General features: G+C 32.4%; 2 protein-coding genes across 3 annotated transcripts; both read left to right on the plus strand.

The window, feature by feature from the left end:
* Positions 1-3,134: 3,134 nt before the first annotated feature.
* On the plus strand, positions 3,135-12,794 carry LOC110670843 (serine protease SPPA, chloroplastic). Of its 2 annotated transcripts, none has more exons than XM_021833118.2 (13): positions 3,135-3,655; positions 3,787-3,970; positions 4,328-4,465; positions 5,638-5,808; positions 5,883-6,028; positions 6,432-6,499; positions 7,213-7,379; positions 9,025-9,094; positions 10,204-10,358; positions 10,798-10,903; positions 11,154-11,241; positions 11,357-11,500; positions 12,229-12,794. In XM_021833118.2, exons 1-13 carry the CDS (start codon positions 3,209-3,211, stop codon positions 12,457-12,459), a joined length of 2,115 nt encoding a protein of 704 aa, XP_021688810.1. In that variant the 5' UTR covers positions 3,135-3,208; the 3' UTR covers positions 12,460-12,794. The 2 variants fall into 2 exon arrangements, with proteins under 2 accessions (XP_021688810.1, XP_021688811.1); XM_021833119.2 differs by having other exon boundaries at positions 3,136-3,655; positions 5,883-5,986.
* Positions 12,795-14,621: 1,827 nt separating this feature from the next.
* LOC110670842 (pentatricopeptide repeat-containing protein At1g18485) lies at positions 14,622-17,768 on the plus strand. The gene has a single exon (XM_021833117.2). It carries the CDS (start codon positions 14,659-14,661, stop codon positions 17,623-17,625), a length of 2,967 nt encoding a protein of 988 aa, XP_021688809.2. The 5' UTR covers positions 14,622-14,658; the 3' UTR covers positions 17,626-17,768.
* The last annotated feature ends 1,124 nt before the right edge of the window (positions 17,769-18,892 follow it).

Here is an 18,892-nt window from a genome sequence, read left to right on the forward strand (position 1 = left end):
TCGGAACCGCCGGTTCACAGTTTCAAAAAATTATGAACCTGAACCAAACCATAGAATGACGGTTTCGGTCCGGTTTGAAGCCGGTTCCGGTTTTGACCGGTTTAGGTCCGGTTTTGACCGAACCGGTTTCGGTTCGGTTCCGGTTCGAAACCGGACCGTGGCCACCCCTACCTACACGAAGCCCACAACACGGGGGTTAGTACGTAAATTTTTCAGAATTTTCTAAGCTCATTTAATGCTCGAAAAGACACTGCGAAGTTCCGTGGGACCCACCGAAAAACGGTATCGGAAAATTTTGAAATTTATATCGCCGCGAAACTCTCGACGAGTGGAGCGCTCTGGTACTCTCGGTTTTCTCGTAGGATTCACGGTTTGTGAGAAATCTAGCCCGAAAGTCAAAATTGGCTAAAACTTCCCGGGCAAAAATTAGACAAACCGCTCGATGGATTTTGGTGTTCTTGGTGTCTATGGAAAGCTCTCGTCGAGTAGATGATTTTAGACACAAGACCCTATCCAATTGGTGGCCGGATCGGCAGGATTTGGGCCGGGAAGTTGAAACGTCGCGCGCGCACTGCGCGTCCCTTCAGAGGCCGTTTTCCGGCGTTCCAGGCAGCGGCCGGCCGTGGGGGAGGACCGAGGTGAGGCGCCGGCAAGGTGGGAAGGCAGGGGAGGCGGCGGCACGGCAAGGGGAGGAGGGAGGAGAGAGAAAAGAGAGAGAGAAGGGAGAGAGGTCGACGCGCGCGGGAGGAAGAAGGAAGAAAAAGAAAAAGCCGGTCCGATTCGACCGGTCCGATCCGGTCCGGTTCGATTCGGCCGGTCCGATTCAGGATACAAAATTTTAAATTTTTACTCTGCCTCGGGACCGAAAATGAGGTCCAAAAATTTCGAAAAAATTCTAAAAAACTCAGAAAAATTCGTAGACTCCAAATATATTTTTAGTTTTACCACGTGGTCTTTAAATAAATTTTTAAAAATCATCAAAGTTTATATTTTCGGAAAATCGAACTCGATTTTTAAAATCCGAAAAATCTCAAATAATTTCTTAAAATTTAAATAAAATTAAAATACCAAAAATACTCATAAAATAATAAAATCTAAAATTTTGGGGTGTTACACATCAATAGCAACCTGGATGTTCTTTTAATTAGAGTGCTTAGGACAACTATTAAAAAAACCCCAAAAAAATAATTAATTGGAAATAATAAATACTTTCATTTTAATGGTATAATATTTTATTACTTAAATTTTTATTTTATTTTTTGGTTAAATATCTTTAATTTTTAATTTATTAAGTTAATAACTTGAAAAATCATTTAAATAATTATTAAAACCTTGAATGATTAACCGGGGCTGATTGATTTAATTAATAAGACTCAATCAACACTCTTATTAATAATTATCTCTCTCGGTGAACGATCTATAAAGTTTACTTAATCGCTTAGTAAGATTAATGATATGCTCGGAGAATCTCTCATATTTTAAAATTTATTACACTAAAAAAAAGAATTTAAGGATTAAAATTTAAATACCAAAAATATTAATTAAGATATGCTAATTGGACCGCCTCTAACAGACCACATGATCACATTCACATTTTAGACATGCTCATATTTGACTTAAAAAGGAATTTAATAAAGATTTGGAAGATTGATTTTTTTTTAATCAAATTTAATAATTTAATATTTAAAAATTTTAAAAATTATTTTTATGTTAATTTAAATAAATTTAAAAAATTATTCAATCGATAAGTTTTATTTAATTTTTCCAAACCGCCCTTATTAGTGGGTGATTTATAAATTTTATTATAATTTCTCAAAAAGATTAGTGGTATGCTAACCCTGTATTAGAGAATTTCTTTTGACCTAAACTTTTTTTTTAAAAGAATGATTTATATTTTTAAAATTTTTATTTTAAATAATAAAAATAAATTTTAAAAAGACTCAAATTATTTATGAAGTATATAAAAAATTAAATTTAAATATTATATTTATCATTGGTATCCTAGCATTAAATATGGTGTTCTTAAATGTAAGTTATAATTAAGAGAGAAAAAAGAAAGAACAAAAACAATGATAAAGAAAAAAATATTAAAAAAATTAAAAAAAATAATATTATTTTAGATATTTTATTTTTTTAATCAATATTTATTTGTTATGAACGATAATTTGTGTTTAATTAAATGAAAAAAAATAATTAAGATGTCAACCTTGCAAATTAAATTTAAATTTGGAATACCTTTTTTCATTTTCAAATAGCATTGATCAAAATAATTTTTGCCAAACCATAGAACATCCTGTAAGTTAGCCAAAAATATGTACCAAGAATATCAATTAAGAATTAAATCAGAGCTGGATTATTGGATAATTAATATGAGTTATTTACGGATTTAATTTATTTTGTACACTAAAAAAAATTATATTAGCAATTAATTGAGTATGTTGCTAATTTATTAAAATCGTTATTAATTGATTTGGTAATATTTAATTAAAAAATTATAAAAAAATATAAAAATATAGATGTAAAAATTATTTTTTAAAAAAATTAATTTAAAAATATGAATAAAATTAAATTTTATAAGGTTCATTAATATTTATCGGCTTAAAACTTGGTTACATCTTTTACTTATTAGAAAATTTTAATTTAGCTATTTTTAATTTTTTTATCTAATTTAACTCAAAAATTTTAATTTAAGTTTAATTTAATTAAAAAATTAAAAAAAAATATTGAACATCTTAATTTTTAAATTTAAATAAAAAATTAAAAAATTTAATTTTAAAATTAAAAAATTAAACTTCTTAATTTTTTATTTAAATAAAAATTTATGAAATTTAATTCTTAAATTTTAATTTATTGAATTTAAATTTAAAATTTTAAATTAATTTAAATAAAAAATTAAAAATAAATTAAATTAAACTTCTAAAGAGCTAAATTAAATATTGTTTTTTTTTTTTTTGTCTAAATTGATATTTTGCCAATATTTATTTGTTGATTTATAATTAAATTGACATTTATTCTAAAAATTGTCGCTAATTGGACCGCCTCCGCTTACATGATCATATCAACGGTGTCAAACGGAAAGTGTGTTGACGTGGACTCAACTTCACCTTGTCATCCTCTTCTTGCTTACTGCACTGCAGCTTCACACTCTTACCATTAAATTCTGCTCCTCTCTCTCTCTCTCTCTCTCTCTCTCTCTCTAGTCTGAACAATGTCGAAGCTACTGCTCATCCACTCTCCTCACTTCACTCCAGTCTATCGCCGAACCATCACTTCCGTCCTCTCAAAACCTTATCTCTGCCTCTCTCCCTCTCCCCTTCTTCTCCATTCCAACACTCGTCATCTCCATCTCCTAACCCATCACTCTCTCCTCCCTTCCTTTCCTTCTTCCTTTCTCTCCAGAAATTTGTCTGCTCGGGCCTTCGATTCCTCCTCAGAGTCTAAAACTCAGCAGGAAGATAAAACATTAGAGAAGAACGATTCCGACTCTGAAGATGGAACCCTTAAGAATTTTAAAGAGGATTATCCGACTGGAGAGTTTCAGTTTAAGGAATTTGGATCTTGGAATCGTTTTCTTGTCAAGCTTCGGATGCTAATCGCTTTCCCTTGGGAACGCGTTCGCAAAGGCAGTGTCTTGACTATGAAATTGCGCGGCCAGGTTTTTCTTTCTCTTAATTTTCTATTGTTTCTGAATTCTTATGGCATTTCGTAAGCGATTTCAATTGCATTGGTTTACGTGTATGATGAATTGTGAAGTTGAAAGTATCTGCCCTTGTTTTTAATCTTCAGATATCTGATCAGCTAAAGAGCCGTTTCTCTTCAGGGCTATCCTTACCTCAGATTTGTGAAAATTTCATAAAAGCTGCATATGATCCTCGTATTTCTGGCATTTATCTCCACATAGAGCCCTTGAATTGTGGGTGGGGTAAAGTTGAAGAGATTCAGAGACACATATTGAATTTCAAGCAATCAGGTAGGCTTGGACTTTTACCCATTTGTTATAAAAGGTGACCTAGTGCACAAAGCATTCCACAATTGGGGGTTCGAGCCACAGAAACCGCCTCTCTTTCTCTGCAAGGCAGGGTAAGGCTCCAGAGCCCACTGGTGTGGGATGCTAATATGAAAGGCTTCTTAGGACATCTAAGACATTTTGTATCCTTCATGTTATCATTTTTTTTATATTTTAATTGTACTTGATGCCATTTTATACAAATAGCTACTTTGTTGTTTTAGTTTAAGTATTTCATTATGAACTGCCAAATTCTCGTAGACATTTTCTTGCAAGGATGGGTGATGGCGATTAGCTTTTAATGTTTTATGATATCTGCAGGTAAATTCGTTGTTTGCTATATCCCTGTTTGTAGAGAGAAAGAGTATTATCTTGCTTGTGCCTGCGATGAGATATATGTCCCTCCAAGTGCTTATTTTTCTTTATATGGATTGACAGTTCAAGCATCATTTCTTGGAGGTTAGCCTAGTAATTTCAAAAGCTATTAGATGATTTCCTTTTGAGATTGTACTGGTAACAGTAATTTAGTAGGCTGTAATGTGAAAATTGTTTGTCTTGGATTTGTATGTCTGTGCCTGCTGCTATTACATCGTCTCACCAACTGATACTTAATAGACTAGTAGCACTACCAGAATTGAGCATTGAAAAAAGAAGGTGCTCCTGGTTGATCTGAGTTGATAAATTTCTGTCAAATTTATTTTTTTGATTGTCTATTGAGCTCTCTGAATGCTGAAAATTACTTGTTTACATATGGAAACATGTATTGAATGCTTTGTTTCAATTTAAATAGTGCTGTTGCAGATTTTAGCAGCAAAACACTCTTTGATGGGTATTTCCTCATTGTTCCTGTAGTAGTGTGCTCTTTTGCCTTCTCTACTTTCTTTCCCATGCCTGACCTCTCACCAAATTCTGGTAAATATTTAATATAGGCAATTCAGGTCTGGGGGAACTATAAGTTAAGGTGCCTTAGCCAGAATAGTTGGATAATTTTCATTGGCTGAAATAACCTTAACCAGAACCTACTAAACTAAAACATCCTCACTTTCAAATTGGAAATAAAGCTATTTTGTAGTTCTAGATATGCCAAGATAAAATCTTTTGGGAATCGTGTGTATGTATATTGCTATCTGATTATTAAATGCTGTAACCAGCTAGGTAAGGTGAGGACTCTTAGGTACCTTCAGAATGTTTTGAGAGTAATTCAAAAGGAATTTCAATAAATATTTCATTATATATTAGATTTTTTTCAGACCAGTTAGAGAGAGAGAGAGAGAGAGAGAGAGAGAGAGAGAGAGAGAAGGCAGGTGGGAGAGGGAGGGATGGAGAAGCTCTTCTTGGAGCATTGAGTGTATAATATTTAGTTGCTTATTGATATTAATCATTGGACTATGAGTTCATTGCATTGGCTTTGTTCAACTTGTCTAGCATAACATGTCGGTGCTTTGGCATCACATATATTGTTGTGAGAAAATTGTTGTTGCCTAGGCTTTGAGGTCATTTGTTTACATCTGTTGCAACAATCATATGTAGAGACATTCCTTCCAAGTATTCCCCCTGTTTGAAATTGTTGGTACAAGCAATGGATCTGATTTGCCAATTATAATTAGGCCTCGTTTAATTTATTTCTTCAGGAGTTCTTGAGAATGTAGGAATTCAACCAGAAGTGCAAAGGATTGGTAAATACAAAAGTGCTGGGGATCAGCTTACACGGAAATCTATGTCTGAAGAAAATTGTGAGATGCTGACAACATTGCTTGATAACATCTATGGGAATTGGCTGGATAACATTTCTTCTGCAAAAGGTTCTTTTTATCATAGAGTTTTGTGGAACCTTAATGTGTCAAATATAATTCATGGGTCTGAAAATTTTATGTAGGAAAAAAAATAGAACAACTTGAGAACTTCATCAGTGAAGGAGTCTACAAAGTAGAAAGGCTGAAAGAAGAAGGCTTGATAACAAATATATGCTATGATGATGAGGTAGAGAAATGTCTTCTCAGTTTGCTCCAAAGCTGTCCAACTGTATGTGGACAATTAATATCTGCTAAGCAGACCCTCATTACAAATTTTTAATGCTTATGGTAATAAATTTTGTTAGAATGCTAAGGGCAAGGTTCACAACTTCACATTCCTAGTAAACTGAGACCAAAACTCGTGTCATGGTAATTTAAATTTCTGATGATATCAATTGTTGGTTGCTCCTTCAAATATGTTCATTGTAGACATTTCAATAATATGGAAAAAAAAGGCTTTCGAATTATTGTTTCAACCAATTGGACTGGGTTGGTCTCCCTTAAAGTGGCATTCTCAAATGGTATTATTTAATGTGTATATGGGCGTGCATGCATGTGTGTGTGTGTGTGTGTGTGCGTGTGTTTGTTTTGATAATGTTAGGATATTGTCTTAGTGATATGTGAATCTGCAGGTTATCTCAATGTTGAAAGAGAAACTCGGAGTTGAAAAGGATAAAATTCTTCCTATGGTTGACTACGGGTAGGCAATATCTCATGAATAGCATTAAATTACCTTTCTGAATTTTTTATAGGGGCTTTCATTTTGTGATACTAAATTAGATAATGTTTAATCAGAATTGCAAATTTAGGTTTCTTATTCCAAATTAGACATGTAAAATATGAGTCTTTCGGATCGGCTGTGCATGGATGGGTTGTTCTTGACTGTGTTCCTGGCATTATCCCAGCTTCCTTTACTCACTTTTCACCCTATTTTCCAATGCAAAAAACTTATCCCTATTTTCCAATGCAAAAAACTTACTCCAATATTAGCATGATATTACATCCTCTAATTTGACACATACTCTGGCAATTTCAGAAGTTTCTTAGAACATGCTCACTTTGTAGTTTGTGATGTTTTACTTAATACACAAAAAGGTAGGACAAGTTTGAGGGTAGAATTAATAAAACTAAAAGGATTGGTTGAAATTGATAATTGGTGTAAAGGTTATCATTTTTTTTCTGATAATTTGGATGCTGTAAAACTACAAGGGATCAAAATAACTGACAAAAATTTGGAGGCTTATTTGGTCTCTTCGCCTATTTAATAGTGCATTTATTATAGCAGTGATGTTTCTTTGTATGATATATTAATTCATTATCTTGTTAATTACATCTGTTGCCACTTTAAAGATGTGCTTGTCTACTTTATATATGAATGTCTCTTTCTCACATATCCATCCATTCTATGTCCAGGAAGTACTCGCGAGTGAGGAATTGGACACTTGGTTTAACTGGTGGTAAGGACCAAATTGCTGTGATCAGGGCCTCTGGGAGCATTAGTCGTGTACGGAGTCCATTAAGTTTACCAAGCTCTGGTATCATTGGGGAGCAATTCATTGAGAAGATTCAACAAGTAAGAGGTAAACTTGACCCTAGGAGTCTCTTTCATTAATTCAACATGCAGCTTTCTTTCTTTTTCTTAATAATTTTTTGAGGTGTAGACAATATTAACTGTAACGGTCACAGATATTTTGTCCAGATATGCATTGTAACCAGATCATATGCTTTTAGATGAGGCATTCTCGCTTTTTAGTAATATAGGCAATTGTTGGCATGTTGTCCGTATTTCCAGAGGAGCTTGATTATTTCTCATAAAGGCTTTATGTAAGATTTTAAACAAGAGAGATTTTCTTCATTGGGATCTTAGTTCAAGGAAGACAAATGCTACAGCAGAGAGCGCGTTCTGTTTATACTATTTACGAAAATATAATCGTTTAGCAATTTGCACATAAAGGTTAATAGAATGAAAGCAAAAAACATGTATCGTGCAAGGCCACTTGTTACCTAAGGCTCGCCCGGCTCAAAACCATTTCTTTTCATAACATAATTTAGGGTAAACTACAATTTAATCCTTGAGGTAGGTTAAACCTACAACTTCGTCCTTATAGTTTCAAAACCAATCAGTTTAATCCCGGACATTTTAATAAACTTACAAGTTAGTGCCTACCATTATAATTTTAGTCCAGTTATCGTTAATTTTAGCAAAAATAACCAAAATGCGTGTAACTCTATTTTCGATCTGAAAACAATTTGGTCCTTAGGGCTTTATTTTATAGACAATTTAGCTTTGAGATTTAGTTAAACCTATAACTTAATCCTGTAATTTTAAAATCAAGCAATTTAGTTTTTGACATTTTAATAAACCTACTAGTTAGTGCCTGTTGTTAGAATCACTATCAATTTCCCGTTAAATTTAGAAAAAAATAATCAAAATGCTTTTAATTCTTTTTTCAATCTAAAAATAATTTAGTCCTTGAAGTTTTATTATATTAACAATCTGCGTCTAGATTCACAGTTTATTTTTATTTTTTTCCTTTTTATATATAGCAATGTAATATAATATATATATATATATATATATATATATTAAAATAAAATGACATAATTTTGCAAAATTATAAGGGCTTATTTGTAAATAGTTATAATGTTTAATAATCAATTTGTAAAATATGTGGATGGTTTTGTAATTAACCAAAATTTTTAACGATCTTAAATTAATTAATCCAGATTTTTAGTAATTATAATTTAAATTTAAAATTTTAATTTAATGAGACCCAAATTTTAAAAATGCAGGGACTAAATTGTTAATAGAACAAAACCTTAGAGACTAAATTATTTTGAAATTAAAAATAAATTTAAGAGCATTTTGATAATTTTTGCTAGAATTAACAATAATTTAACTGAAATTCTAACGGTAGGGATTAACTTGTAGGTTTATTAAAGTGTTGAGGATTAAATTGCTTGATTTTAAAACTACAAAGATTAAGTTATAGGTTCAACCAAATCTCAGGGACTAGCTTGCAGTTTACCTATAATTTATAAATATGTAAAAAGAAATAAATGACAAGGAAAGGAAGTTGAAAGCCATTTAACTGTACTGTTAGTTTTCCTAATTAGTTGCGCTCTCTGCATTTTTTGTTATTTATATCTCTGTCCAAGGACCACTGTTGTTTTCTCATCTCTCTCTCTCTCTCTCTCTCTCTCAATCCTTTTTTTTTTCCCTAGAGTCGAAAAGATATAAAGCTGTTATTATTCGGATTGACAGCCCTGGAGGTGATGCCCTTGCTTCTGATTTGTAAGTGATTTTTTGTTGTTCCTTAATGTTCCAAGCTGCTTCTGTGAATAATTTCACAATAAATAATGCTAATATTATTGTTATCAAGTTACAAACAAGTTTTCAGTGGGAAGTGATCTTTGACATTTTTGTGTGATCAATTCAAGTGAAGTAATGGATCAACTGCCCCTCTCTTGCACCCTGCACCCCTGCGCCACACCCCCTCCCCCTTACCCGGTCACCTTTTTTGTCGAGCATTGACTGAGAAGGAACTTGGATTGCTATCATTGACACAAAATAGATGTAGACAAATCCCACGCATATTGAGTTGGATTTAGCACCTCATATTGCATAAAATACCTGTACTTTTGCCAAGAAAAATTTGTGATAGGGAATTATCTTGAATACAGTAGATGTATTGGATATGGTCATAGTTATCAGAATCATATCATCCGTTAAATAATTCAAAATGGGCATGAAAATTGAAATTGAACAAAATGATAGATAAATCCACAATTCATCATATTGATCTTCCCATTCAATCCAATTTTAAATTCTCATGATTGAAAAAGTATACTAGATAGTTGGTTTCATCTTATCAATTCCACTTCTTTAATCACTGTCTCTGTCTCTGTCTCTATCTCTACCTCTACCTCCCTACCTGTATCTCTATCTCCATCTCCTGTCTTGGTCTCTACATATTTCTTCTTCTTTTTTCCTCTCTTCCTGCCTATTGTCTGACTCTCCTTTCTTTTTTTTTTCTTTTTTTTTTTTATTCATGTCTATTCTGTTTATTCTTTGTCTCCACTCCATACAAAAGGTGATCGCTACAACTGAAATTGCAAGTCCATATAATCTTCCTATTAACTATTCAAAAATTTAGCATAAAAAAAATTCAAAAATTTATATTTGAAAACTGAAACATTTTCTATTAAATGTCTATGGTTTAAGGATAAGGAAAAGGTGAAATTCCTTGAATCATGCCTCAAATTTTGACATCATTATTATTTATTTTTTTTAAATCTTATATTCATGAATGTGATAATCAGTTCTTTTGTTGTTTTCGGAAAATATGAAATAAAATAAAAATCAATTCCCTGTTTAATTGTCACTTGTGTTAATATATGTAGAATGTGGAGGGAAATCCGGCTTTTGGCTGAAAAAAAACCTGTGATTGCGTCTATGTCTGATGTGGCTGCGAGTGGAGGATACTATATGGCAATGGCAGCAGGGGCTATTGTTGCGGAAAATTTAACCTTAACTGGCTCTATTGGAGTTGTTACAGGTAAAAGTAAATGTTGAAAAATCTGTGCAAGTATGAAAATGAAAACATCTTTGTAAGTATGAAGATGCTGCCTTCTCTTGAAGAAAATCTTTTCTTTTATTTCCTAAAAAAAGAAGACAATGACATACTATGACATGGAACAGTTTAGGCATGCAAGAAAGAGGAAAAATTGCAGGTTAGGTGTGTGGATTCTTAAGTTGTTTATTGAGCCAGGCTGGGTTATTAATTAAAATGCTTCTGCAAAACCTTGATTTTGAACTTGTGTTCAGGGTAGCCAACAATGAAGAAATTACTTTATTTGTAGAACAAATTAGAAAAAGAGAAGGAAAAAGGAATAAAAAATAAAAGATAAGAAATTAACCTATTTTAAGTTGCTAAATAAAGTTTTCTGCATTATTTTGTTAGTATTTAATTCCTTGAAATGGTGGTTAATTTATAGGGAAGTTTAACCTTGGGAAACTATATGAAAGGATTGGCTTCAACAAGGAAATTATATCAAGAGGTAAATATGCTGAGCTCCTTGCAGCTGAACAACGACCTATGAGGTGAGAGACCTTGTTGTATTTCTTAATACAAGTTCTTTTAAAACAGAATTGTGGATCTATAATTTACAAGAGGTTAAAACTCAAGTTGGATGAGATGTATGCCTGTGGATCCCATGCCTGACTTTGTTGTCTTGACTATTGAAGGCTTCCTTATTTGATTGGATGGTTCCCAAATCTTGCATTTCTTCTTTGAATTATGTTTCCATTTGCCATACTACCTGAAGGAAACTAACCAGACTTAATTTTCCAGACCAGATGAAGCAGAACTTTTTGCTAGGTCAGCTCAAAATGCATATAAGCAATTTCGAGACAAGGCAGCATTTTCAAGATCAATGGCTGTAATTTTTTTAGCATTCATTTCAAAATTAAGTTTATTTATTTTGGGGCAAACATTCAAGGAGAAATTAGAAAAAGGAAAAATAAATTCAAAATTCCTCATCGTTACACTGCCAGGTGGATAAGATGGAAGAGGTTGCACAAGGCAGAGTCTGGACTGGTAAAGATGCAGCTTCACGAGGTCTAGTTGATGCTACTGGTGGGCTATCTCGAGCTATTGCCATCGCAAAACAGAAAGCCAACATTCCCCAAGACAAACAGGTTTGTTTTGACTTCATAATTTGATCTTCTTTTTCATGTTGATTACAAGATTGGTTTCTGTTTAAGAAAAGAATGCTGATTACTATATTTGTTAATTACCCAAGCTTACTTCAAATTGATTAGTTCAGAAGTCTAGCACATCCCGTAGTCATGCTTATTTTGTCCAGACTATTGATGCTTTATCCCTACTGAAATTTTTATAATTGTTGAGACTCTAGTAGTACTTTTGATATGGTGATAATGGTTTATGAAAAAGGAGGCTTTTTATTTCTCAAATCACTACTCCCTCTTTGGTTTCCAAGAGGGATCAAGATGTTTGTTGTCTTGTCTCTCTGTGTTGAATTTTAGTCCCTGACCACACCAGCTGAGTTGCCGACAAAGCCTCCCTTCCCAGCCCTCCTGTAATGTAATCATGCATTATTGTGCACCTTAACAAGTAGAGAAACTCCCTGTTTTTGCCCTTCTGTATAGATCTTCTCATTTGCTTTTCACTCAAATCTTCTCTTAACTGCAAGTGCTTGGCATTAGTGATCTTTCTCCTGAGGTAACCATTAAAATTTTTAATATTATGGCTAGAATTTGGTTATCTATGAAACTGGCCTCATTTATTTGTTCATTATTTTCCATTTAAAATCAATGATCTGCACATCTGTTATTCTGGAAGAAGTGCAATGCCATTTTCCTATCTTCTGTATGAGCTATCTTGACAACTATGCTTAACGGCCCAGGTAACCCTGGTTGAACTGTCAAGACCCTCGCCTACACTGCCAGAGATCTTAAGTGGCATAGGGAGCTCAATAGCAGGAGTAGACAGAACATTGAAAGAACTGCTACAAGACCTATCATTTTCAGATGGAGTTCAAGCCCGGATGGATGGAATCTTGTTCCAGAGATTGGAGGGAACTTCATATGCCAATCCCATTTTAGGTTTGATAAGAGATTACCTCAATTCCCTCTGACCAATTTGTCTTAACCATTTTCCCCCTTTGGCTGAATGTATATTGGGTTTGATTTTTTTAATAATGGTAATGTAATGGTGATAGGGGGACCAATAGATCTCTTTATAGGGGATGGAACTTACCTCATTCCAGAAAAGATGGATAGGGGTGGTCTAGTCTGAATTTTGTTCCTGTTAAACTTTGGAACGAGTTCATCCACGTTATAGGGAAAAAAAAGAAAGAAAGAAAGAAAGAAAGATTACAATTTTTTTTTATTAATAATGTGAAAGTGTAATATAGAAAATTAATTCTTATTATTTATAGATGCGTTTCCCTATAGGACTCTGATTAGACCAGATGTGATGTATGATAGTGAATGTTAGTTTGGTATTTACTGTTAACATACTCCAAAATTAGTGACAGAAATGCGGATATTAAAATAAATATTTAGTAATGAGTCAAATAATTATATTTGTTAAAAATGATTAAGAGATTAAATTATTAATAAAATTATATTTTGAGAGTAACTAATGTATTTTTTAAAATATAGAATTAATTATTGAGTTTTATTAAAATAAGAATATTAAATAGTAATTTGATGACATTGATTAATAGAAAAATTAATGAAGGGATTAAATAATTTAATGAAAATTAAATATATAAATTAAATAATATATTTTGTAGAACATTAAAATTAAGTAATTAATTTCTTTAAACGAGTAATTTTTTTTCTTATGAGAAATTACCATGTAATTTTACTTATGTTAATCATGGGTTCAAAGTGGCTTCTCGAGAATGTTTTTTGTTAGCCAATTTGGCCCAACACCGTTTGACCAAACTGACTTAGGTTTAAAAAATTTATAGATTATGAATAAAAGAATAAAATTGACTCATCTCTCTTTTTCTGTCCTCTTAGAACCTTCTCTTCCTTTTTCTCTCTCTTCTTTTCTTCTTCTCTCTCCCTGAAATTCCTGTGTCTCATGAGTAAAGAAAACACCAAAATACAGTCTTTTAAATACAATCTTCTCTCTTTTATGTTATTTGGGACTGGAAGTAGAATATACAATCCTCTCTCTTTTTATGACATCAATGATTCATAGGCCAACTTGAACATTTTAGCTGATTTGAATGATAAATGGGCAGCCTATGCAAGACCTGGCAGATGGAATGATCTGGATATGTTGGAAATTGGCAATGGAGGCATGACTTACAGATTCTAACAAATAAGGAGGTCATTGCCGTAAATCAAGACCCACTTGGGGTAAGAAAGGAAAGTTTACACTGCCGGAACTGATAGTTGCCTGCAGGTGCTTTGCCTGGAAATCGCTTGGTGGTTGCTCTTGGAATCATTGATCCAAAGCTGCAACAATTGCAGTTAGATGGAATGTGCTTGGGCTTGAAGTTGGCACCAGTGTCTCAGCGCGAGACTTGTGGTAGCACAAAGATGTTGCAGGAGATGCAGTGGCATCATTTGGCGCTCGAGTAGATTCTCACAATTGTGTTTTAGAAGGTATTTGGCTTGCTTATTTATTTTTAATTTTTTAATTTAAAATATATTTAAAATAAATTAATTTAAAAATAAATAATTAATTTTTTAATAAAATTATTTAAGATTAATTTTTAAATAATTTAAGTATTTAATTAAAAAAATTTAAAAATAATTTAATTTATCAATATTATCAAAAAATATATCATTGAATGTTTTAATTATTAAAAGAGAATAATATTTATGTTTTAGAAAAAATTATTAAGATAATATAATATTTTTCTTGATTAAAATATAATTTTAAATTAAATAAAAAAATTATAAGTAATTTTATTTATAATTTTTAATTTATTTTAAATAAATTTTTAAATTATAAATTAAATTAAATATTAATTTGATTTATAATTTTTTATTTATAAATATATTTAATGTACTTATAAGCCAAACCATTAATTAAATTGATCATAGGCTCAATTTCAAAATTTTCCTAAATTTAAAAATAATAATCGGATTAGCTTATTAGAAAATGGTGAAAAATTAAGAGGAAAATTTTAACTTCATTCCAACATGAAATGATGAAAATCCCAAATTTGTTTCTTCATATTTCAGACATTACTATTTTTTTTTCTTACACTAAACGACGTCGTTCCTTTCCCATGCATATCCTTCTTTGTCTCCTGGGTCAATACTTGGACAGAATAGAACCGCGCTTGAAAATTATGCAGTAAGTTACCATGGTTTCTCTGCAACAACTCAATAACACTGCTTTAGTGTCACCTTCACTGCCTTATCACCACCTTCACTTCTATAGAACCATTAGTCCACCAGCACGTAGAAGACTTTACCTCAAACAAACACTTCAACCAAGATCATCTCTTCATTTCTCTACCCATACTCACCAAAGCCACTCTGTATCTCTATCAGACCATACCCATCAGCTCTCTTTTCTACCAGAGATTGCTAAACTCTCCGAAACTGGTAGCCTAACTGAAGCCTTGAACCTTTTTCAGAAAAACTTGCAAAATGATAGCTCCAATTCTTCAGAAACGAAAGAAGCAATGGGCATTCTGCTTCAAGCCTGCGGCCACCAAAAAGACATTGAGACTGGTCGAAAAATTCATGAGATTGTTTCTAAATCGACCCAATATAGTAATGATTATGTTCTTAATACCCGTCTCATTACCATGTATGCCGCGTGTGGTTCTGTTTTGGATTCTCGTCTCGTGTTTGATAATTTACAGAGGAAGAATTTGTTTCAATGGAATGCACTTGTTAGTGGGTATACTAGAAATGAACTTTATTGTGAGGCAATTAATGTCTTTGTAGAATTGATGTCGGATACAGAGTTTGAACCTGATAATTTTACTTTCCCTTGTGTGATCAAGGCTTGTGCTGGGCTTTTAGGTGCTGGGTTAGGGGAGGTGATTCATGGGATGGTGATAAAGATGGCTTTGGTTTTGGATGTTTTTGTGGGCAATGCATTGATTGCAATGTATGGGAAATGTGGGTTGGTTGATGGAGCGGTGAAAGTGTTTGATTATATGCCTGTTAGGAACTTGATTTCGTGGAATTCAATGATTTGTGGGTTCTCTGAGAATGGATTTTCTGTAGACAGTCTTAATTTGTTAGTGGAGATGTTAGTGGGTGAGCAAGGGTTGGCACCTGATGTTGCCACAATGGTGACAATATTACCAGTTTGTGCAAGAGAAGTAGAACTTGATCTGGGAATGGAAATCCATGGTTTGGCTATAAAACTGGGACTGAGCGAAGAGGTGAAGGTGAATAATGCTTTGGTAGACATGTATTCAAAATGTGGATACTTGCCTGAAGCGCTAATGTTATTTGATAAGAACAATAACAAAAATGTTGTTTCTTGGAATACAATGATTGGAGGTTTTTCCACGGAAGGATATATATTCGAGTCATTTAATCTTTTGAGGAAAATGCAGATGCAACAGGAGATAGAGCCTAATGAGGTCACTGTATTGAATATTTTGCCTTCTTGTTTGGAGAATTCACAGTTGCCGAGTTTAAAGGAAATTCATGGCTATTCAATTAGACATGAGTTTCAATATGATGAATTAGTGGCCAATGCTCTTGTTACAGCCTATGCTAAGTGTGGAATGCTGAGTTCTGCTGAGCGTGTCTTTAACAGAATGGAGATGAAGACGGTGAGTTCTTGGAATGCACTTATTGGCGGTTATGCACAAAATGGTGATCCTAAACAGGCTTTAAATTTTTACATTCAAATGACATATTTAGGCTTCGAACCTGATTGGTTTAGCATAGGTAGCCTTCTCTTAGCTTGTGCCCACCTAAACTCGCTGCGCTGTGGCCAAGAGGTTCATGGATTTGCACTAAGAAATGGATTGGAAACTGATTCATTTATTGGTGTGTCTCTATTATCCCTTTACATCCATTGTAAAAAATCATCTTCTGCACGTTTATTATTTGATGGGATGGAAGATAAAAGTTTAGTGTCGTGGAATGCAATGATTTCTGGTTACTCACAAAATGGGCTTCCAGCTGAAGCCCTGACTTTGTTTCGTAAATTGCTTTCTAATGGAATTCAGCCATCTGACATTGCTATAATGAGTGTGCTTGGGGCTTGTTCACAACTATCAGCTTTGCGGCTGGGAAAAGAAACTCATTGTTATGCATTGAAATCCTCACTCACAGAGGATGTTTTTGTCAGTTGTTCAATTATTGACATGTATGCAAAAAGTGGTTGTATAGAAGAATCGCGAAGTGTTTTTGATGGGCTAAGAGATAAAGATGTTGCATCGTGGAATGCTATAATTGCTGCATATGGGTTTCATGGACATGGGAAAGAGGCAATAAAACTGTTTGAGAGAATGGAGAACATTGGCCAAATGCCTGATTGTTTCACATTTATCGGAATTTTGACTGCATGTTGTCATGCTGGGCTGGTTGAAGAAGGGTTGAAATATTTCAGTGAGATGCAGAATTCCCATGGACTAGAACCAAAATTGAAGCATTACGCGTGTGTTATAGATATGCTGGGTCGTGCCAGAAGATTGGATGATGCTCTAAGGCTTGTCAATGAGATGCCTGAACAACCAGATAGTGGAATCTGGAGCTCATTGCTCAGTTCCTGCAGAAGGTTTGGTGCTCTAGAAATGGGGGAGAAAGTTGCAGAGAAGTTGTTAGAATTAGAACCAAATAAAGTAGAGAACTATGTATTACTTTCAAACTTGTATGCTGGATCAGGTCGGTGGGAGGACGTGCGAAGGGTGAGACAAATTATTAAGGATATTGGTATTCAAAAAGATGCTGGCTGCAGTTGGATTGAGCTTGGGGGTAAAGTATATAGTTTCCTTGTAGGTGACAATTTGCTGCCAGAGTCAGAGGAAATCCGGTTGAAATGGAGAAGATTAGAGAAACAGATAAGTAAAATTGGATATAAACCTAACACAGGCTCTGTGCTTCATGAGGTGGAGGAAGATGAGAAGATCGAGATATTGCGGGGGCACAGTGAGAAGCTAGCAGTTTGTTTTGGTTTGTTGAAGACAACTAAAAGTACAACTCTCAGAATTTTCAAGAATCTTCGGATTTGTGTAGATTGCCATAATGCAGCCAAGTTAATATCAAAGGTAGTTGAAAGAGAGATAATTATCAGAGACAACAAGCGCTTTCACCATTTTAGAGATGGATTCTGTTCTTGTGGGGATTATTGGTGAAGTAAGGTAGGCAAGTTTTCCAATACTTGCTTTTGATTATTGAAATCCTTAATGAATGTTGATAAATGAGATTACAGGTCTTAGTCTCATCATCGTAATATGTCTTAAGTTCATAATGAATCTGATCTTGACAAAAATTTTCCGAGCACATATCTAAACTCTCTTAATAAGGATAAGTTTAACATTATTGTTAAAAAAAATTATTTTTTAAATATATAAGTTAGAAAATATTTAAAATTAATTTGAAATTAAATTTGATATACTTCAATTATAAAAATTCTAAAATAATTAAATACTATTTTAAATTATTTTTAATAGCATCTAATATGTTATTTTTCAAAAGTTACTTTTTTTAACTTCTAAATCTCAATTCTAAACAGGGCTTAAATTCTCCAAATAAAAGTTATAAAGACAATAAAAAAAAAATTGGATTGTTGATTCAAAATAAAAAATTGAATTAAAAAAGGAATTAATTAAACAAAATAATTTCAAACGATTTAGCATGCGAATTTTATTTCAAAAAATCAATGGTTAACTCAACCGATAGAAGTGGATAAAAATATATAGGAGAAATTATAAAAAAGAAAAAGTGGCTCGTGATTTTGCACCTTTTTTTATGTCAACTTTGTGATAATTACCATTAGTAATTATCTTAAATTTTGAAAAATTATTATTTAATTTTTATATTTTAATAAAATATAAAAAAAGATAATACAGAAATAAAAGAAAGAGAATTATAATAATTAAGGTATGAAAAATAATTATAAGCTATATATTTAATAGAATCAAATTATAAGAACTAATTAATATATTTTTTAAAATATATGAACTAACTAATTAGTATCACTAAAATAAAAAGATTAAATTATAATTTGACTAGCATTACTAATAAAAAATTAATAAAATGACTAAATAATTTAAGATACATGAATTAAATAGTATATTTTTTAAAATATAAAAATTAAAAATTAATTTCATTAAAATATAAAGACTGAATAGAAATTTTTTCTTAAATTTTTATGAGTGGCATTAAATATTTTTTTTAATATTAAAAAATTACAAAAAAAAAATATCATATGATTTCGTAAATATTAACTTTGTGATAAAAAATATTGTATTTTTTTCGTTAGTAAAGCGAGCCTCTTCCATTAACACTATTAAATATTAAATATTTAATATAAAATAATTTTTAATTATAAATATAAATCACACTAGAAACAAAATTTAAAAATAAAATAGATGAGTCACCCTCAAAGTTGCGTCGATG

This window comes from Hevea brasiliensis, chromosome 9 (genome assembly GCF_030052815.1).
Source record: "Hevea brasiliensis isolate MT/VB/25A 57/8 chromosome 9, ASM3005281v1, whole genome shotgun sequence".
Lineage (NCBI taxonomy): Eukaryota > Viridiplantae > Streptophyta > Magnoliopsida > Malpighiales > Euphorbiaceae > Hevea > Hevea brasiliensis.

What these genes read in the sequence shown, in the direction of transcription:
- LOC110670843 (XM_021833118.2), top strand. Translation starts at nt 3,209, where the DNA reads ATGTCGAAGCTACTGCTCATCCACTCTCCTCACTTCACTCCAGTCTAT. An exon ending in TGCTCCAAAGCTGTCCAACT is followed by an intron (nt 6,029 to 6,431) that starts GTATGTGGACAA and finishes GTGAATCTGCAG; the next exon opens with GTTATCTCAATGTTGAAAGA. An exon ending in GCTGAACAACGACCTATGAG is followed by an intron (nt 10,904 to 11,153) that starts GTGAGAGACCTT and finishes TTAATTTTCCAG; the next exon opens with ACCAGATGAAGCAGAACTTT.
- LOC110670842 (XM_021833117.2), top strand. Translation starts at nt 14,659, where the DNA reads ATGGTTTCTCTGCAACAACTCAATAACACTGCTTTAGTGTCACCTTCA.